Source organism: Halteromyces radiatus (genome assembly GCF_025201355.1).
Source record: "Halteromyces radiatus strain CBS 162.75 chromosome Unknown BX664scaffold_1, whole genome shotgun sequence".
NCBI lineage: Eukaryota > Fungi > Mucoromycota > Mucoromycetes > Mucorales > Cunninghamellaceae > Halteromyces > Halteromyces radiatus.
Window position 1 is genome coordinate 2,866,567 of NW_026251687.1, and position 21,617 is coordinate 2,888,183.

Consider the following 21,617-nt stretch of genomic DNA (forward strand, 5'->3'; position numbering starts at 1 on the left):
TAATGAAGGTAGTAAACTGATGTTGACTCCTCAGACGAAAAAAAAAAAAAAAAAAAAGATTACATGCTCTGCTAAGACTACTACGAACCCATCAATAAAAGCATCAAACGCCAAAAGGAAGCGAATGAAAAAAATAAAGTTAATCAGACCAGAAGAGATCATCAATAGAAACCTTTGCACCAGTCTCCTGTTCGTCGCCTTTGACTCTATACTATTTATCTACTACAAGAAACTTTAATAGATCATTTCATATGGTGATCACAGTATTATGTGTGCTACGGATCTCCTTTAATCCTAATATATGAATATAACGAAGATTTGATGCTGTAATAAAGTGTAATTCTTTTATTATAAATTAAGAAAGGAGTTCAACCAGATAAAAAGACAAGAATAAAAAAAAAAGATGAATGATACTAGGAGGGGTGATAATAGTAATAATAATTTCTATAATACAAGTTGGTATACACTAGTTACACGTTCGTCAGGATGATGTAACATGGTAAAATGAATAATGGGAATTTCATTTGTTTGATTAGAAGAAGAGATATAAATGCACCGGATATGATGACCAGGAATGACTTGTACCATAGCTTTCTATAAAAATCAGGCAATCAAAAAGAAAAACATGAACTTATTTTTCTTTCTATATATATAGGATTTGCACTTACCGTTTCTATGTGTCGTATTTCGATGATACAAGGGGAAAAAAGTATCAAATAAGGATAGACAAGAGCTACTGTTTTTACATTGCATTCAAATCGTATCACAGGATCTTGTTTTTTAAACGTCAAACTGTCTTTGTTGATCATCCACGCTGCTTGATGTGTGCATAGTAATGCTAGTTCATTGTCACTATCGCTATACGTGTTGGAAGGTAAATGTATCATATCTAGCCAAGTATGCATTGGTGCGGTTGTTGATGGTGATACTATTTTTCGCGTTATTGCTGTTTCGTTGAAGTTCATCCAATGATTGCTCTGAGTTCTGTTGACACTTCCATTTGTCTTTGCCTTCCCATCAAAGATTCCAGCTGACGAATGGCTATCATCATCATCATCGTCGTCGTCATCATCATCATCGTCATTATCGTCATCCTCATCATTACTGGTCTCCACTTCTTCCTGTGTATCATCCATAGACTGAGCCATATGTGCTACACCAAATGAGACAAGAGTTGATTTTTCTGTGATGACATTGACGCATTCAATACCTTGAGTGGCAGATCGTACGTACACCTTGTTGTTATGGATATTGACATTAATGCCATCTTCTAATAATAAAGGAATCACCTGTCCCATCCAATCGTTAGCATAAAGTAAAATACAAATAAAAGAATTAGAACGTGAACTTTTTTTTTTTTTTTGGTTTATCACCTTTTCTTTTTTCAAAGATAAAATATCAGAAGACTGTTTACTGGAAGAGGAGGAGGGTTTCACGGAGTAAATGACTAAGACTCGGATCCATTTAAAGCTGTGCCGCAGATAAGAAGGAGATTGTGATAAGCGATGGTGCAATTGTTGATGAAATGTATATTTTCTTCGTTGTCGACTACAGGCCAAATAACAAAGGACTTGACAACCATAAAGGGTACCGACGGAAAAATCCACCACAGATGTTCGTTTAATAGTGACAGATGATATAAACAATGGAAAACAGGTGGATGCTGTTGCTGAAGTTGGGGAAGATCCGATTGTTTCTGAAGAAGAAATAGTAGATGAAGTTGAATCATAGGGGTAAGCAGAACTGACATTTGAATTTTCAGTTGATGATGATGATGTTGTTGTTGTTGTTGTTTTTGCTGTTGTGCTTGTTGTCGTTGTTGATTTGGGTGTCTTGATCATGACTGAAGCTAGTTGTGACAGAGAGTATGACTTCAACGTGCGATGTGTCCGTACCACTAAATGACCATTCAATGTTGCCATTTGGTGACATTCGATCATTTCAATCAATTGGAATTCCTCTTCAATACCATCCCTTGCTGCTACCCATAGTCCGTGCTGTGTCCCTAAAGCAATCATTGGCCTTCCATGTAATGCAGCTATTATAAATAAAATGCAAAAAGAAGTCATAGGAAAAAGTATGGTTAATTATAGTTGTTTCTGTAGACAGAACGATTTCTTTTTTTTTTTTTTTATTTTTTTCTTTTCTTACCAAAGGGCAAACTACAGTATATTTTTCCACAACCGGCAGGTAATTTTCGATCACCATTAATATTGATAGGATGAGTAGAGCCAATAGGTACTTCGCAAATAAGATCCAGTCGAAAAGGAGGATGGTTAACGTCATTCGTTGTTGAAGCGGGAAAAAGGGTTGTTTGGTGATGAATATCGTTGTATTGTTTTTGAATGTTGGAAGTGGCAGTGGCAGAATCATCCAAAGCTTGTTGAATCCAATCGTACCATTGATCCCTTTGTTGAACATTTCTGCATCGTAAATCAAATGTGTATTCTGGATAAGCAAGATGTCGAATTGTTAATCTAAATTGTCCATTATATCCCAATCTTGGTGACAATTGATCATTGTGTTGATATTGGCTTTGCTGTTGATGCTGATGGTTTGGCCATTGGAATAAATAGGTTGACATACATATGGGTGATGGTAATCCTGTAGATAATATCGCTGTAGTTGTTGTTGATACTGATGAAGAACTTCGACCAAGTAATAATGATGTGCGTCGAAAGAGTGAATTTTTACGTCTAGGGCCAAAAGGTGAACATGGTTTTGTAGCAGCCATAGATGGGAAAAATGACACATTTTCGTTGTTGTGATTAGAGTTACGAAGTGTTATTGCTGCCGTTGTTGTTGATGATGGTGATGATGGATCGGAAATAGGAGTGGTTGATTCGGGCCAAACCTGATGAGTTTTTCTGATATAGCTCCATTGTCGAGCCAGGCGCGCACGTACGTGGAATCCAGTCAAAGTAGGTAACTCGGTAACAGGTTGATTTACCCAATCCAATGCAGTATAAGATTTGGACAAAGTTGATAATTTAGTGTCGTTGGGACTTGTAGGTGAATCTGATGATACTGATAAAGAAGATTCAGTTGATGATGTCGATGATTCCGATTCTGTAGACCATGATGATGTTGTTGAAGTCAAACTAAACCGATGTCGTAAATCCGTCCTCCAAGCAGAATCATTACTATTATTATTATTGTTGTTGTTGTTGTTGATGATGGCGTTTGGTTGACGAACAGGTCTTGATGTAGGAGAATGACATTGTTGAGAAGTGATGATCCGATTGGATAGGCGACGGATGATAGATGATCGATGAATACTTGCACTAAGCATTGGCAATGGAATGGGTCTACCAATCAAAATAAATTTCTCATGACCTTCTTCACCACGTGGTTTAGTGAGTAGGAGGACATGTGAAAACAAAAAGACATGACAGACTTGGGCACGCAAAGAATGAGAGAAGAATCGAGTCAAACGAAATCGTCCTTGATGTAGTAGTTGTACAGATTTTTGTTGTTCCTTTCTTGTTGTTGACGAGTCCAGATCCGGTAATAAACCCAAAGCAGCGGAAGTTGAAGCAGGTACCAAAGAGGAAGTAATACGTAAGAGTTGAATATGTTCTTCTGCTTTTCGAATGGCTTCATTCATTTGTTGTAGAAGATCATGTAGCGTGTCGATGGCAGCAGAGAGGGCCACTTGATCAGCCATATGGTCCGAATATTTAATAATTGTTTCCAGTTGTAGTTTGTACTTAGTGATACGAATAGTTGGTCTAGATAAAAAGTGTTTGATGTCGAGTTTTCGTACGCGGCTGTCGTCATCTTGAGTATCAATCCATCGACGAAAGACCGAATTTTTGTATTTTTCATTGTCCAAAATATACTTTGCTTCTATTTGGCGAGCGGCATAATTGATATATGGTTCTACGAGATAGCAAGTGTGTTGTAATAAAGCATTTCCGACAAAATCAACAAAGAGTAAGGATGGGTCTTGGCGATGACGTACTAATTCATAACAAAGAGGACGATGATAAGTTTTGAGTCCCAAAGCATGTTCGAACACTATAGCGTAAAATTTGTCCCGACGATCAGATGGATTTATCAAGTTGGTAGAACTAGTGAGAAATGGTTGAGCATAAACATCATTCAGTATAGTCAAGTCTTGACAATAGTCGAGTTCAGATTGTAAGAGTTCGGCAATGGCTGATTGACGTTTGATTTCACGTTTTGGATAAGTATTGAGGATATAACGTGGCACATGCTCAGTCCATGAGTCTTCCTACAAAATAAAAAAAAAAAAAAAAAAAAAAAAAAAAAAAAAAAACAAACAAGTTAATACAGGTGATCTCTCCCAATGAAACTACCCAATTTGGTTTAGTTTGTTTTCATTCGTCCCTTTCCCGCCCCATAATAATAACAACATGATGTAACTCTAATATCAAACAATAACAAAATAATTGTACCTTTGTGGATGATTGTTGTTGTTGGTGATGATGATTATAAATGGAGAGCCATTGGGTATAAATTTTGTGAGGACATGTTGGTGAATAACAAGATTGTTGTGTTGGTTTGCATCCAGCTGCATAACAATGAGAGAAACCAACTAAGAATCCTTGAGCGTATTGATCTTGTTGTTGTGGAGAAGCTATGACGTAGTAAATAGAATCATCTTTGTTGTTATTGTCGCTGTTATTATGCTTGAGTAACAATAATTTTGCTGCGAAGAAGGAATCAAATAAAATTCGTGTTTGTCCAGTTAACGTTGGTGGTAAGTTGAAACAATAACTTATGGTAGTCTATTAAAAAAAAACAAATAATATTATGAAAAGATTAATATATATATCATCATGATGATCTTTATTATATATATATATATATACCAATATATCATCTTGTGTTAATATGGACTTATGTATATGTTGAAGAAAACATAACCATAATTTGGATAATAAAGGAGACAATGAATCGGGACGATAATCTTTTGTAAGTCTATGATGATGATCGTTCTAACCAATTAAAATAAAGCATAATTAGCATCTAGTTTTTTAATAATAATAATAATAATATTCTATGTACTATGTTTAATTCCATAAAGTATAACTTCTTTTTTCGTTTTTCTTCTTTATATATATATATATATAGTAATTGGAAAAAAAAAGGAGAAAGAAAAACGAAAGAAAAAACAAAAGTTCAAAAAGAGAAAACAAGTGATCTCAAAAAAAGGTGCTTTTCTCGCCGAAATTAAAATACAGCTCTAAGTCCGTATATTGAATTGATACTTGATTCAAACATGCTTTTTTTTTTCTTTTTTCTTTTTTCTTCTCTTTTTTCTTACTTATTTCCTTATTATCATTATTGTATGGATCCTTTACCTGATGAAAATGAAAGTCAATTTAGTCATACCAACTTGGATACTCTTCATAATCTTATGAACTATTCTATGCCAAACTCAATGACATCTCTAGAAGTAAGAACGCTTATTTTTTTTTATTTTACTCCATCTTATATATATATACTTTATTATTTTAATAATAATAGTTACCTGATGATATACCACCACCTAAACGTCAAATACAACATGCTGATGTACATACACGATTACGACAATTAGAACATGATATGGAACAATTGACTTTATCTAACGTTAGACTTCTTCGTACAAACCGTATTCTCAAATTGGACTGTGATCGTTTGGTGGATGAACAAACCGAAGCACTCAAAAAAGAAATCCAGGAACTCCGAAGAATGAATGTACAATTACAAAGAAGTAATAGACTTTTACAAGATGATATGAACATAAAGACGGTAAAGGAATATATAAATAGAGAGAGAGGGAACGATATGATTATGACTTTTTTTTTTATTATTGTTATTAATATATCAGTCCTTTTTTTTTTCTGCAGGAAGAATTACATTCATTACGCGCTGATCAAATCCGGCAAATGAAAAACGTGGGACCGGAATATGAATACTTGGTACAAATGATTCACTTACTCTATAGACAAGTAAGTCATCAAAAAAAAAAAAAAAATACAATACTAATTTGAGATAACATTTACTTTTTATAGATAGATGGAAAAAGTAGTTGTGATAAGACTTGTTGTTATACCAATTTACCACTTAGTCAAGGATTTTCAGTTTTAACTTTACCACCTGAATCTGAAGAACAAAAACCTGAAGCTCAACATATTTGTAGACCAGTGATTCATTCCAATATTACTGGAGGTGATCTCGCTAGCTCATTAGAACAAGAAAATGGACGATTACGACAAAGTTTAGAAGCATTACAAGCTGAACAAGAGGATTTATGTCATTTATTAAAAGAAAAAGAAGATGTGGCCGAAGTACTCAAAAGTGAATTAAGGATGAAAGATGCTATAGTTAGTCAACTCGAAAAGGATTTTGAACGTATGGAATTAGAAGTATTGGATTTACAAAAGGTAAGCGGTATCTTAATCTTATTCAGGGGAATTTTTTTTTTTTTTTTACTTTTGGATGAATGAAAAATTGTTAACTATCTTTTTCTCTTTATATATAATATTTGTAAATACTTACATACTTATATGTATATACTTACATACATTCATATATATCTATATATATAGGATTGGCGTTATTCTGATCGTATCATCAAATCTGATCCCTCTTTTTCTGATATCCACGCATTCCCATTACCACCAGTGAAAGAACATCATCATCATCATCACTCTCACAACCAACATCAACGTCACCATAGTAATAGTTTAGATGATAGTATTAGTATTAGTAACACCGTATCCACAACCGAATCATCTCCGTGCTCCCCTGTTTCGGAATACTCTCTTGCTGATTAAAAAGAAAAAAAAAAGTTTTTTGTTTTACTATTATTATTATTATTATTATTAAATATTCAAAGTGTTTTGGTTCTTGTTGTACTGATATTGAAGATAGTTTAATGTTGTATGACTTTGTATTTGTGAAACCATCTTAATACAAACAGCTGATATCAATGAGTCTCAAAAAAAAAAGGGGGGGACCCAGCCGTCATTTTTTGTATAGTTAAGGACCCAGTAGTAAATTGGGAAAAGGGGGAGTAAAAAAAAAATTTTCACAGTGATAAAAACAAAAAAGTAGCCCAGCCTTCGCCAATCAGAAGGCTGGATTTGGCCCATTCTATAAATCCAAATCTTTTTTTTCTTTTTTTCTTTTTTTCTTTTTTTTTTGCTTCTTGTTTTCTTTGAAGTCCATCTCCAAAGCTTTTCCCCTTCATCCCCTCCCCTTCCTCCTTCGTCTTCCCTTCCTCCTCCTCTTCCTCCCTTTTTTATACTCTTCTTGTAAAAAAGGAATCAAAAGGAAAAAACTTTGAAAAACGAAACTAGCTTCTACTGTTCTGTTTACTTCACTTTTTGTTTATTTTGGAAGACATTGGTTCTTTTCATTGTAACAATTAGTACCAACATAACATTGGGCTTTTTTCTCTTTTTTATTTTACGTTTTTCTTCTTTACCATCCTCTCTTCATTGGACATTGACTTGTTCACTTGTTAGAAAAACTACTACTACAATACCTATTTTTTTTCTCTTGTAGTTTAGTTTGATCTGAATATAACAACATCACTTTGGGCACCTTCACTGTTTCTCTTTGTGGCAACTTTTTATATATATCTACATATATATAGCAACTCTTCTGGTTTCAACAAGGTAAAAAAAAAAAAAAAAAAAAAAAAAAAAAGTACAAGATTTGTAATAGATTGATGAACTAATATATTATTATTATCGTTATTATTATAAAACCTCTTTATAATAGTTATTACATACGAATGCATTTACGAGTGGAATCAGCACAACCTTATACTCTTTTTCCAACAAAATCCATGTTTCCACCTCAACCACCACCACCGCCACCTTCCACCATGGGTTATCAACCTTTGTTTTATCCTCATCAATATCAACAACAACAGCAACAGCAACAATCTGGTTATTCTTATTGCAATAATAGTGTCAAACGATCCTCATCAGCATTTGAACCATTGTTTCATCATCAGCAATATCATGCACAAAAATCATCATTACCGCCTTCACCTCCATCAACACCTACGACTCATATGGATAGAATGCCAACATTAGCTGATTTTGCTGCTTCTATTGTTTACTTGATGTGGCATGCAAGAAAACCCTCCTTGATGGCCAACACTACGAAACCTTCATCTCCTTATCGACATTCTTTTTCTTCAGTCTCTGGGAATGCTAGCCCCGCTTTCAAGCGATTTTGTCTTCAAGTAAAAAAAAAAAAAAAAAAAAAAAAAAAATTAGCGGAAATAAATTAACCTTAATACTCTTCTTCTTATGATGATGATGATGATAATAGGTATTGACTGCAACACAATTATCGGAATCGGCGGTTTTCTTGGCTCTCAAATATATCGCCAACTTGTTGGAATCTAATCCGTCTATTGAAGGTGCCGAAGGGTCTGAATATCGTTTGTTCATTGTTGCTTTGATGTTGGCCAACAAATTCTTGGATGATAATACTTTTACCAACAAAACATGGTCCGAAGTCAGTGGGATGAAGGTACAAGATCTCAATATTATGGAAGCCGAATTCTTGGAAGCCTTGGAATATAATCTCTTTGTTCGAGAACATGATTATATGAACTGGAAAACAACTTTGGATACTTGTCGTCAACAACATCAATATTTGGCCGTTTCGGATCACCCTTTTCGACGCCAAGAATTGATTCAATCTACTTTACAAAGCTTGGGACTTTATAAACCTTTGGATGAACAACAAAATAGTCAAGACTTTGTGGAAACAGATGATGATGACGACGATGACGACGACGAAGTGGATGATGAAGAAGAATTATTCCAAATGATGCATCATCAACATAATCTTCGTCAACAACAGGAAGAACAACAAAGAGCCATGTGGTCTGCAGCTGCCTCCGCTACTCGTGTTCAATTGGAGCAATCTCAACGACAATATCAATTGTATCTTATGCAACAACAAGAACAATATCGTCAGTCGATCACTACGCCTCCACTCTCCTTATCTTCCTCTTCTACCTCAACTCCTTTTCAACGTCGACAACAACAAACCGATACCACCTCTTCTACCACCGCAAGACATCAACAGTCCACTAGTCATCATCGATCTTTACCTTCGTATATGCAAACTGGACCAGCTTATACGTCTTCATCATCACATCAACATCGTGCGTCGTCAGTCTATCGGTCAACTTCAATTCCACCTGGATTTCAACGCCGCTCATCACCTTGGGAATCTATAAGTGGCAGGTATTCAACAGGACCTGATCGATGTGGTGAATCATTCTATTCTCATCAACCATTCCATCCTTATCAACGTCATGTTTCCATTGCCCCTCCACCATCTCTTCGTGCTACCCCTACTTGGTGTGAATGATTCTCATACATTTTGGATGATGTTGATTGTGATGTTTTTTTTTTATTCTTATTATTATCTTTATTGTTATTATTATTATCCTATATACAACAAAAAAAAATCCTCACCAAAACAACAAAAAATCAACCAATTCAACCAATCAAAAACTTACAAACAAAAGACCAACAACAACAAAAAAAATCAAGATAAAGAAAAAGAAGCAAAAACAACTTTGTGTATGTTCTCTCTGTGTCTCTCTATCTCTGTCTTTTGGTCTACCGATGGATCAAGCAAGTCAGCAACATACTTTTATTATATATACTTATTTACTATATAGTTTATTCTTTACATATACTTATTGGATTTCCTTATTTGTTTGAACCTCCCCTCTCCACCTTCTTTCCCCCTCGTTTAGACTTTTTTTTTTTTACTGCACCTTGAACAAAAAGTGATGCATCTTTTTATTATTATTATATTATTATTATTATATTATCATTAGGTTGTTTTTTTCCCTACGACGTCCCTTTGTCTAGGTTTTTTTCCCTTATCCTTTATATATTTTTTATTCTTTTTTTTTTCTTTTTTTTTTTCCTTTTTTTTTTTTTTTTTTTTTTGTCACTGAATTTGACATCTATATATATATATATATTACCCAATAAACATCTCTATTGAAGTTTATCAATTTTTTTTTCTTACTCTTTATCTCCTCTTTTTTCAAACAATATAAATGATGTGGGGATGTTTCTTTTTTTGAACAACCCTGATTTGTCATATCTTTTCTCCGTCACACCTACTTTGAAGATGGCACGGACCAGAGTTTGGATGATTGAATTTCTTTCACCAATGATGGAACAGTTTGTTTTTTAATGGATAGTATTAGCTTGATGACATGGTAAGAAAGAGTGATTTCAAAAAAAAAAAAAAAAAAAAAAAAAAAAGTAATCATGCAATCATCAATATCTGAAAGGAGTGGATGTCCGCATGTATCGCATGACCTGATCACTCTCTCTTCATAGTCAATCATAGAGAGTTTGTTTGTTTTGATGACACTTTTTAATATTGGTTTTATATTACAAAAAAACAAGAATGCTTTTTTTCCATTTTATTCAAAATTGCGAGAGTAGGGATGTAATAACAAAAAACAGTTTTGATAAAACTAACTAAAAGAAATACTAACGGTAAAAAAAGAAATGAGAAGGGGGAGAAAAATATAAAAAAAAAATGACTAATGAAATGAATGAATTGATATATAATGAAAGAATTGAAATAAATAGCAACATGAGAAAGTAATAGATGTATTTATGTAAAAAAAAAAAAAAATAAGATGATGAGGTAGGGAATAGAGGTATCTAATAAAAAAAAAATCTTCGTTCAGTTCATAAATGTCGGTAAATGCCGCTGCTGAAGTTGACGATGATGATGTTGATGTTGTTGTTGTTGATATTGAAGATGTTGTTGATAATGTTGTTGTTGATAGTGATGATGTTGTGTCTGCTGTTGTCCTTGTTGATGATGATGATGATGAATGTAACCGTACTGGTGCCTAGTAGGTGTTGGAGGTTGAGAGGTTATATAGGTAGAAGAAGATGACGAAGATGTTTGATCAGGAGGTACTAGCTGTTGTTGTTGCTGTTGAAGCATTGGATAATCCTCGTCTACTATATTCAACGATGCAGTCGATGTTGGCGTAGTATTTCCCATGGTCATTGCTGTCGGTGAAATGGCGGATGCGGCTGTTTCGGGTGACGTAGGTGCAGATGATGAAGACGATGATGATGATGGTGCGATCGACAAGTCTCCTTTGGTCTTTTTCCCAATCTTGCGCCCTTTTTGTTGTGTACTACTTTCATATCGTTGTCGTTTCTTAATCACGTTTGTTCGCATACTGATTGGCCTTCTTTCATGATGAAGTTTCAAACTTTAAAAAAAAAAAAAAAGAAATGTATAAATCACATTGAAAGTGTATATGCTTCCCTCTCTCTCTTTTTTTTTTGTACTACTTACTATAATCCACATGCATTACATAGAGGTGCTCCTTCATCATCACGTCGCCACAACGGAGTTGTCGATGTGTCACAGTTGCTACATGTCAATTGGATGGTTTCTTCTTCCTTTGCTTCTTTTCTTGAATTATGAGGTTTCAAAGATTTAGGTCTAGGAGCATTATGTAATTTTTGACTATAAAAGAAAAAAGAATAGTGAGTATATTCGTATCATATCAAAGAAATATAATAAATTCAACTACCATCTCCTATACCCCTCATCCCACCCCTTACATTCATTCACTTTTATTTCTCTCTTTCTCCATCTTTTTTTTTTTAATATTTTACTAAAGTCCACAAGCATTGCACAACAATTGATCATCCGGTGAGCGTCGCCAAAGAGGAGTAGAAACAGAAAAGCAGTTGGTACATATAGGTCTTGACTCTGTAGAGAGTTCATCACTTGTTGGATTGACCAACTTGTCAAATGGATTGTTTTGTTGTTGGCTATTTTGACCAGGTGTAGTTGGTGCTGATGCTGGAAATACATGCTGCTGTTGTTGAGTAGGATCCTGTTTGTTCTCTGCAAGTGTTACCGAAGTGGATGCACTTATGTTACCCATATTTCGACTACAAATAAAAAATAGTATATAAAAAACAAAAAAAAAATTAGAATCAAGTATCTTTCGGTATGATACTAAATATAAACTTACTGTGTAAAGTCATCCATATTGTTGGAAGTAGCTGTGGATGAAGATGATGACGATGAGGTAGATAATGGAGGTGTTGTCAGAACTGGGTTATCGCTATTGCTGTTGTTATTGTTGTTATTGTTGCTTTTTCCGTATACTGTTGTTATTGTTGGCGACTGCTGCGGTGTCAAACCTCGATTGGCTATCAATTTCATTCCCAATGTTCCCGTTGGAAGTGGAGGTGGCATCGATGACGAATTGGCGACGTACATAGCTCCATTTTCTGTAGCAGGTGTTGTCGAAGACTGACGATCAACTTTCAAATGCATTTGTTGCGGTAAAAGAGATGGACTGGAAGGTAGAGACATAGGCATATCGTAACTAGATGCTGATGGTGAATATTCTTGTTGAAGTGAACGATGTTGTTGTTGTTGTTGAAATTGGTGTTGATGCTCATGTTGTTGTTGAGAATGGTTAAAAACAGGTGATATTTGCATTGATGAATGATAAGTGCGTGATTGCAAAGGAGATGTCACGGGAGTAAAGTAATTGTTGCTGTTGTTGTTATTGAAAGGAGTTGTAGTTGGTGTGGTTGTTGCATCAGTTGTTGCTCCCACTAGATCAGCCCAACCAGTACCCTCCATCGTGATACTTGCTGTATTTGCTTGTTGTAAAAAGTCACCTTGAAAAGCATCAAAAATATCTTCCAATTCAATCATTTGGTCGCTTGCTTGATCCGAAGTGAACTGGTGTAATGTAAAGTTGTTGGTGGTCTGAGTAGTGTCAATCATCAATGAATGTCTTGAAGTTGTAGCATCAGTGGATGGCGGGACGGTATCCGGTTGTTGCGGCTGTGCAATCGGTTGATATTGTTGTGGACCCAGGCTGATTTCTTCATGTTGGTAAATACAGTTACTTGGAGACGACTTTCCTTCTTCTGGTATAATCATGGCTGCATTGGATGAAGTTTGTTCAAGATGTTCGGTAGAATATGATGAGGTGACTGATGAGAGGTTGTTGTTGTTGGAGAGAGTAGACTTTTTCTTATTGTTGACCTTTTTGTTATCTTTCAGGGGAGTCAATTTTGTTTGAAGGTGATCAAGTTGAGAAGTTGTCTTTTTGGATAGTTTTTGGAATGGTCCAGCCGATTTTTCATTCAGAGCATGTTGTCGAAACCAGAGTCGCCACGATAAATTTTCTAAACGAGAACCATTTTCTAAAGAATCTTTGACTTTGGTACAAACTCGCCATGTCTTTGAGAGATCTTCTTCGGAAGCTAGGTTGGAGAATGGAGAAAAGGATTTGTTGCCTTTGATCTTCAAGATAAGAGGCGCCATTTCGGTATATAAGAGTGTATATATAAAAATATATCTACACGAATATATGTATTTAAATATATATATATGACTATATATATATATATATAAACGTGTAAAGAGAACGTAAGAAAGGGAAGATAAAAAAAAAATGAAAAAAAAGAGTGGAAAAAAAAAACAAGGGAAAAGAAAGAGAATACAAAAAAAAAAAAAAAAAAAAAACTTTAAATGACCGCCTTAAGTTGCTGCAATTTTGCTGTCTTCTCATTGGTTAAAAAGATCAATATTGTGAGAAATGATAATTCAAATAATCAATGACGGATATTCAAAAATAAGAGTAAAAATAGGAAATAAAATATCGTAAGGATAGAAAAACAGATGACAAGGAAGAAAAAAAAAGTATAGTCGCATAATCCAAATTGAATACAAGAAAAAAAAGATAAAGGAGTGGCAGTAGTTCCATTGAATGTAAGAGATTTTTGAATAATAGAAATATATATATATATTTAGGCAAGATATCCATTTTTTTATATTTATTTTAACTTACCTGTAGAAAAGCAAATAAGTGATGTTGCTGTTACAAATTAGATTATTCACTTTGAATTCGAAACACCAAAGAAGATTTCAAAAAAAAAAAAAAAAAAAAAAGGATGATTAATATACTCAATCATCAATCATCAATCAATGTGTTTTGACATATTCTACCAGCATCTCTAGAGCGATATCTGAAAAAAGTGGTAATGCGACATCCATTTTGGTAAAAACGGATAGTTTATTTTATAACATCACGAAACTATTTTCTTGTGACCTGACAAAATATATATTAAAAATGGGATTCCGCTTTAAAGAAAAAAAAAAAAAAGGAACAGGTTTTTTTTTTATTTTTTGATCTGTATATGAGTCTGATGAATAAAAAGATGGGGTATGACGACAAAAATATAAAACATGAATGTTAACTATGATAACTACAAAGAATATCCAATGTCATCTGTTTCCGGACGTTGACTATGTTCAATAATAGGTTCCAAAAAGCTATTTCCATTAATCATCTGTGTAGTTGCAATGAGATAATCACGACCTAACATTGAACAAAAAAAAAAAAAAAAGTCAGTTAACATCAATCCTACACATAGTATATATATTTAGCCTATCTTTACTTTCATCATGTTGGTCCAAGAAACGAATAGCCGATACTTCAGTATGTGTACATCCACCCAAAAAGAATATTACGGTTGTTTTTGTATGTTGAAGGCCATGTTCTACGATCATATATATATATGCAACCATGAAATTCATTAGTATTTTTTTTTTCATTTTAGTTTAAATCACTTACTTTTTGCTCTTGCTAAAGCTGCATTTGTTTCAGGTCCATATTCCACTGTTTGATCGATTTCAAATGCTTTACCAGGTAATGCCTTTAGAGTATCTTCGTGTCCTTGCCATCCACTTGTCACTGTTGTGCCATTGATTACTGATTTACCATTCATTATACCAGGTTGCTTCAAATCTATGAAACCATTATTACCATTCTTGCCATTGTTGGTACTTCCTCCACTACCAACGTATGAGAAGAGACTAGCTGTACTTGCACCCGTGGCCAATAATCCACTTCCTGGAATAGAAGATGATGATGAACCCGTTCCCAGTTTCTGTAACGCACATTGTACCAATCGTACACTCAAAGGAGCATAACCAGAATACACGTAAGAGATATCATTTGGATGAAATTCATCTACATCGTCCACAATCAATCGTAAAGATCGCCGGCTTGCAGAAAATGCACTACGTGATGGAGCTGAAGTTGTTCTGCGACCAAGTAACCCAAGTCTGACTAAACGATGAAGAGTACCAACATGTTCATAACCATAAGTCTAGAATAAATCCGTATACAAATAAAACAGAAAAAATTCGTCAATAATAACAAATCCACCCTTTTTTCTTTTTCCCTCCGCTTACTTGAACAATTTCCCGTTCAAAATGATCATAGACTTTGGATTTCAGACCACCTTGTGCTAAAGACATAAGACATAATAACCGGAGTACTTGGATCAAAGGCTTCTGTTTATCAATCATTTCTTCAATGTAATCAAGTTCCTTATTTCCATCAATACCAGCTACCACATCTATAGAAATATACGATATAAAGATGAGTTATTGTGTATGACATCTTCTTTTTTCTTTTTTACTTTGTTGAACTTCCAAAATCTTGTTGAATTCATCAGTAATAGTATATTCCATAATTTGTTCAGCAATTGTTGTGTCTATGATATAAAATAAAATATGATGTTAAATAAGACATTCAACATGATATGATAATAAAACTTACGTATACGAAGAGATTGATGTTCTTGTTGTAAATCACCTAATCGACTAACAAAATCACGAATTTGAGCCACTGTCTTTGCATGATGTCGTTCCTATAATCATCATCATCATCATCATGAAAAAAAAAGTAGTTAGGTAATCTTCTCTCTCTCTCTCTCTTTTTTTTTTTTTTTTGTGCGTGTGTGTGTGTGTGTGTGTGTGTCATGATAACTTACTTCATAGTCCTCATTGATCCGTTTCGCCAGTTTATTTAACATCCCACCCACCACTGCAAAATTTTGATCTCGAAGTTCAGTAAATAGTTTATCCGATGAATTGAGTACTTGTTGCTTCTTTTTCCCAGGTTGACCAGCTGTTGTAGGAGTGACCTTTGGAAGACCTGAACCTGATAAGTTTGGTGATTGTTGTTGTTGAGTTGTCGGTGGATTGATCAATGAAGCATCCAATTCCACAAAACCATGACGAATACCCATTGTTTCATCGATTAATCCTTCATATGTCAATTCAGTACATAATGGTGTAATGGTATCCACGTTTCGATCGATGATAATTAATTGATCAATATGATTGGACACTGTGTTGAGCAAGGAAGGCATTTTGACCGCTGTTGATACTGAGACTTCTTCCACCACTGCTTGTTCACGTCGCATACGTAATAACATTTCTGCCAATTGCTAAAAAAAAAAGATTAGTCAGTGCCTTCTTTTTTTTTTTTTAAAAAAAAAAAAAAAAAAAAAAAAAAAAAAAGAGAGAGAGAGAGAGGATGATGGAATACTTACTTTTGCAGCATCTCCTTTCCCTAGAATACGAGGAAATAAACCATAGATTGATTGTAATTTCATCAAAGACTTCGCTGCATAATAGATAGAAGTAGTATCACCATCCTACACAATAAGAAGATTCATCAGCGAATGATTATCACCTTATTTTTATCATTTACCAAGTAAATTTCTTTCCAAGTGGCAGGATCCAGTTCCATAGAAATCAAATCATCTTCATAAGGAATCCAATCCAAAGCATAATCACCAATAGTAACATCACCTTTAACACCTTCTTCTTCCAATATTCGTTCACACACTAAGGTTCGCTCGGGTACAAAGAATAACCAACAATCAATTTTGTTCCCAACTCTGGTCCAGTGCTTGATATGATTGGCAATGTAACGCATGTATTCCATCTTGGGTCGACAAATGTAGATCATTCCAGTACAGTCACTATCCATTTCGGAAGAATCCAAATGATATATTCTTTCCACACCATGATCCTAATTATGTTGTTGTATATCAGTTAAAAAAAAAAAAAAAGAAACTTGAATAATAATATTATTATTATTATTACCTTTAATAGTTTGAATTCTGTCAATAAACTAAGTGGTCCAGTGAGCTGAGGATCCAATACCAAGCCCTTCTTGCCACGTACCTTTGTATGCATATATATATATATATAAACAAGAAAAAAAATTAGAACTGTGCTTTGTTTCATGATATTCATACTTACTTTATCTAAGATTTCAGGTAATTTCTTTCGAGATAAATCACGTAATTTTGCTATATTCAATGGAGTTTGACCAAGATGTGCACCTGCATTACTCATGGTTTCGTTCAAAAACAAAAAGAAGAAAAAAGAAGGTGGCAAACGATTAAATAATGAAAGAGAGAAGAAACGTGTCGAAAATTGAATTCAACCTTCCTTTTTTTTTTTTTTTTTTTTCTCTTCACTGTTTCGAGAATTCACGGTCCGCAGTGTCATTCAAAAATAAGTTTTCTATATATTTAATAAACTTTTCCTCTTCATGATATTGTGACTAAAATCATCGAAGCTATCAAAAATCAATCAGATCAATATATATCGCATTGTGTAGATTTTTCATCTGAACCTTTCAAAGCATTTCAAACCATCATCACTCGTCCGTTTCTCCGACCTTTCATCATCAACGTCGTTCTGCTTCCTGATGGAAAAGATGAAAATGAAAATACTTGCCTGATCCTTCATTTTACACTTTTTTATCCTCTTGACGGCACATATACGTATTTAAATATCTACTATCATGACTCGATGAAAATTGTTTTATTATTATTGCCATAGATAGTGATGTTCCGTTGCATAATTTTCTGATCTGTTATTTTTTTTTTTTTTGGGAGAAGAGCCAAAGACTTGGGCGATCATATTGAATGCTATTGAATGCTCTTTTTTTTTATATAACGTATTCTATAAGTACAATAGTAAAGTATAAATGATATTAAGTAAATTTCAAGAAAATGATTTGTTTTATGTTCTGTTCAGGTTTGGGGTGATGATGATGACTTTTGAGCGAGAAAAAGAAAAGCAAAGTTTTTGTAAGCATGTATGCAGGATGAAAAAATGGAATCGATTTTTTGGATTTTACAGCCAAAATTTTCAAATTCCTCAGCCAAATTTTAGCTGTAAATATCCATCGTCAGGGGGTCATCAGGCAATTTTTGGAAAAAACGATGAAATCTTTTTGGTGATCATTGTACGTTAGATGGTAAGGTAAGTGATGAAATGATATTAAATGATATTAAACTACTTTTGATGAGGAATCTAATGGTAGTCATTTGATTGGATGATGATCATTTTTTGGATGAGGATTGACTGAGTTGACTCTTATTTTTTAATTTACTTTATAAATTGGGCGGTAAGTTCTAAATTGATATTAATGTAAGTGAAAGAGAATGATTTCCTGTATGTTCGATCCAAATGTGGCACGATGATGATGACTTTTGAGTGAATTACAAAAGGATAAAGATATCTACCTCATGTGAGGTTAAGATCCTGCAGAGAATGATCTGAATCTTTGATGAATAGGTCAAAGTGAGATTATTAAAATTACCAAAAGAAATAGTGGATAAATAATCAATGAACGAAAAAAAAAAAATGATTAGACCAAAGAGAAACGGGGATGGATGCGACTTTCCAGACGTACCCTCTCCTTTAAGTTTGCCACCGCCTGATGAAACGGAGAATGAAACTTTTTTTTATTCATTTCCTTCTTTCTTCCCATTCTTTTTCTTTCTTTCTTTTTTTGGTTTTTCTTTATTTCCTAAACATTTCTTTCAATAATATAATAGCTAATGCATTTATTCCTTTTGATAATAGTTGCCTTATTCTCTCTCGTTTATGCCATTCCTATAGAAGAACAAAAAGTCTTCATGACCAATGAAGATCATGGTGATATTTGGTCTTTATGTGGTAGCCCAGACTCTCATATGTTGAAAGGATACCAAGGTAGTGTCTCCATTACTCCTCCTATACCTCGAACTGGCGAAGATATCAATGTACAAATCGGTGGTCATTTATGTAAGTGAGAAAAACTCAATGATATGATAAAATTAAACTAAACTCTATTCCCATGACCATTTTTTGTATGATAGTATCCGACGTTACTGGTGGCAAAGCTAGTATCAATTTAACCTTGATGAATATGATCAAAATCAAAAGGGATTTGGATTTATGTACAATACTAGCATCTGATGTCGTCAAGTCAAGTTGTCCACTGAATGCAGGTGATATTATACTGAATGCAAAAGGTAATGTATAAAGAAAAGTATTGAACAATAAGCTTATATCCTTCTTTATTATTATTATTATTATTATTATTATTATTATTATTATTATTATTATTATTATTATTATTATTATTAGCATATATTCCCAAGGACATCCCAAAACTACCTTTGAAGGGTGATATCAAAATCACGGATCAACACGGACATCCTGTTACTTGTATTCACTTGGACTTTACTCTACATTAATATCCTATTTTTACCCCCGTCATCAAACCCCTCTTCACCAACATTTTTATTACTATTATCATTATTTATTATTATTGTTCTTATTATTATCGTTATTGTTATCCTTATCCTTCTTCTTTTTTTTTCATCACAATGATCACCCTTTTTTTTTTAGTATATCGTTTGCTACATTCTTCTACATACAAACAATAAAGTTTTTTTTTTCTTACCCCAGTCAATCCAAAACACTTTGATATGCTACTCTCTATACAACGGTCTCATGAATCATGGTATTAAAAACAAAAAAAGAGGAGGGGGGAATGTTTATTGATAATGTAAATATAAGTATATATATATATATATATAAAAGAAAAGGTCTAACTAAAAATAAAAAAAAAAAAATATAAAAACTAAAGTCTAGATAATATATGAGAAGATTTTTGTGAGGGTTGAATAATATGTCGTTCCAAGTATTTATTCAAAAACATGCCTTGAGGATCCATTTGTTGTCGTATATGTAAGAAATCATCAAACTTTGGATATGATTGTCGTAAATCTTGTTGCGTTTGTCCATGTGCCTTTGCCCAATGAGGTCTACCACCATATTGTCTCATGATATCTTCATAGCCTTTCCAATACTTTTTATAAGGTACAGGGTTACCATATGGACTACAGAATCAAAAAAAAAAGGTAAGAGATATCACCATCGTTCTATAATACTGAAGAGATATAACTTACCGATACATGATGACACCAATATAACAAGTTTTTCTTCCATAAGCAGGACTGAGCCAAATATCATCTTGATCCACGAATCTGATCTCAACAGGAAAATGAACCTTGAGATTGTTTTCCTTGATAAATCGGTCAAGTTGTCGTAAAGCGGCAGGAGCATCGTCCCAATCAATAGCCCATTCATTAACATATTGAGGAAACAGGCAATCAAAGTTGAAGATTTTATGAGAATCATCAACCACATGTAAAGGACGAGAATGAACCTTGTTGAACATGAATTGAGTCAATGTAGGAATAACGGCGGGTTGATATCGAGTCAGATTGAGTAGACCTTGATAAATATGGAATCCCAAGACTCGTTCGCACCACCAACTTGTTGCTGTATTTGTCATCGTCTGAAGATCGATTGTTTTTGGTTTATCGGTTCGATTAGCACGCCAAACTACACAATCATCTGTATGAGGATACCACCACACACGTACATGTTCGGCTGAATGAATCGTAGCATCCCAATCGTTAAGTACATCTGGGAACTTGTAGGGTCGTTGTATGGCTTCCAATCGAAATGCTGGTTCGGTTTGCAAGGTCACTCTAGTCACAATTCCTAAGCAGCCCAGATTACACTTGGCAGCATTGAAGAGTTCAGTATGTTCGCTTGATGAACAAGTCACCATGTCGCCATCAGCTGTCACCATCGTCATGTCAACAATCTAAAAAAAAAAAAAAAAAAAAAAAAAAAAAAAAAATTATTCATATGGACTAGGTTAAAAAAAAAAAATACATTGTAAAAAACTTACTAAAGTAGATAAGCAGCCAAAATGAGCACCAGTGCCATGAGAAGCAGTAGCCATAACGCCAGCAACAGATTGATCAGAAATGGATCCTAAATTGCTCAGAGCCAAGTTATTTTCCTTGAGTACTACATGAAGTTTATGAAGAGACATGCCTGCTTGAACAGTCACCCTTCCTTTTTCTTTATTCACTGAAAGTAAACCATCCATATGATCAATATTGACAAGGAATTCAGTTGTACATGCCAAATCTGAAGGAGAATGTCCACTGCCAAATACCTTGATACGTTTGTTCATTCGTTTTGCAAGTTGTACCACCTTTTAAATGTCGTCATGTCGTAAACAAGAAAAAAAAAAGAAGAAGAAAAAAGTAAAAGTTTAGTAAAAAAAAAAATATTCTCAGGAAAATAGAATGATTTTATTACTGTTTTATTTGTTTGTTTACCTTGACCACTTGAAGTTCAGTTTTGGGTGTAAAAAGTAATTCTGGATGACAGCTAAAGGTTTTTGCCCAGTTCTTGAATTCATAATTTTCATGAGCGATATTTTGTAAGTCTTCATCTAATTCCATTTTCAACATATTCCCTTTTATTCTTATTTTATTTTATTTTAATTTTTGAAAAAGAAAGAAAAGGAATAAGTGAAAAATGAAAAAATGATCATGAAAAATAAACAACAATGGCGC

At 33.9% G+C, this 21,617-nt stretch overlaps 7 protein-coding genes across 7 annotated transcripts; 3 read left to right on the forward strand and 4 right to left on the reverse strand.

The window, feature by feature from the left end:
• Nucleotides 1–379: 379 nt before the first annotated feature.
• On the reverse strand, nt 380–5,070 carry BX664DRAFT_354980 (uncharacterized protein). Its single transcript, XM_051547776.1, has 7 exons — nt 5,035–5,070; nt 4,839–4,964; nt 4,422–4,754; nt 2,152–4,237; nt 1,374–2,038; nt 669–1,289; nt 380–594 (listed from the first exon to the last, which is right to left on the reverse strand). The coding sequence occupies exons 1-7, from the start codon at nt 5,047–5,049 to the stop codon at nt 445–447; spliced, it is 3,996 nt and encodes a 1,331-aa protein (XP_051405156.1). The 5' UTR covers nt 5,050–5,070; the 3' UTR covers nt 380–444.
• Nucleotides 5,071–5,252: 182 nt separating this feature from the next.
• Nucleotides 5,253–6,798, forward strand: BX664DRAFT_321648 (uncharacterized protein). Its single transcript, XM_051543331.1, has 5 exons — nt 5,253–5,425; nt 5,497–5,763; nt 5,862–5,963; nt 6,027–6,398; nt 6,564–6,798. The coding sequence occupies exons 1-5, from the start codon at nt 5,318–5,320 to the stop codon at nt 6,789–6,791; spliced, it is 1,077 nt and encodes a 358-aa protein (XP_051405157.1). The 5' UTR covers nt 5,253–5,317; the 3' UTR covers nt 6,792–6,798.
• Nucleotides 6,799–7,663: 865 nt separating this feature from the next.
• Nucleotides 7,664–9,480, forward strand: BX664DRAFT_321651 (uncharacterized protein). The gene is made up of 2 exons (XM_051543332.1): nt 7,664–8,215; nt 8,305–9,480. The coding sequence occupies exons 1-2, from the start codon at nt 7,757–7,759 to the stop codon at nt 9,358–9,360; spliced, it is 1,515 nt and encodes a 504-aa protein (XP_051405158.1). The 5' UTR covers nt 7,664–7,756; the 3' UTR covers nt 9,361–9,480.
• Nucleotides 9,481–10,710: 1,230 nt separating this feature from the next.
• BX664DRAFT_255807 (uncharacterized protein) lies at nt 10,711–13,350 on the reverse strand (the record flags this gene model as incomplete). Its single annotated transcript, XM_051540434.1, has 5 exons — nt 10,711–11,257; nt 11,344–11,517; nt 11,670–11,904; nt 12,207–12,394; nt 12,938–13,350. The coding sequence occupies 5 exons, from the start codon at nt 13,348–13,350 to the stop codon at nt 10,711–10,713; spliced, it is 1,557 nt and encodes a 518-aa protein (XP_051405159.1).
• A 944-nt stretch (nt 13,351–14,294) lies between these two features.
• On the reverse strand, nt 14,295–17,247 carry BX664DRAFT_345636 (Sec1-like protein; the record flags this gene model as incomplete). Its single annotated transcript, XM_051547501.1, has 11 exons — nt 14,295–14,407; nt 14,487–14,588; nt 14,663–15,200; nt 15,286–15,452; nt 15,516–15,590; nt 15,656–15,746; nt 15,870–16,328; nt 16,434–16,538; nt 16,595–16,918; nt 16,993–17,073; nt 17,152–17,247. The coding sequence occupies 11 exons, from the start codon at nt 17,245–17,247 to the stop codon at nt 14,295–14,297; spliced, it is 2,151 nt and encodes a 716-aa protein (XP_051405160.1).
• A 1,577-nt stretch (nt 17,248–18,824) lies between these two features.
• BX664DRAFT_345637 (uncharacterized protein) lies at nt 18,825–19,427 on the forward strand (the record flags this gene model as incomplete). The annotated part of the gene is made up of 3 exons (XM_051547502.1): nt 18,825–18,972; nt 19,047–19,202; nt 19,318–19,427. The coding sequence occupies 3 exons, from the start codon at nt 18,825–18,827 to the stop codon at nt 19,425–19,427; spliced, it is 414 nt and encodes a 137-aa protein (XP_051405161.1).
• A 353-nt stretch (nt 19,428–19,780) lies between these two features.
• BX664DRAFT_321656 (D-arabinono-1,4-lactone oxidase-domain-containing protein) lies at nt 19,781–21,566 on the reverse strand. The gene is made up of 3 exons (XM_051543333.1): nt 21,378–21,566; nt 20,939–21,250; nt 19,781–20,851 (listed from the first exon to the last, which is right to left on the reverse strand). The coding sequence occupies exons 1-3, from the start codon at nt 21,510–21,512 to the stop codon at nt 20,141–20,143; spliced, it is 1,158 nt and encodes a 385-aa protein (XP_051405162.1). The 5' UTR covers nt 21,513–21,566; the 3' UTR covers nt 19,781–20,140.
• Nucleotides 21,567–21,617: the final 51 nt, after the last annotated feature.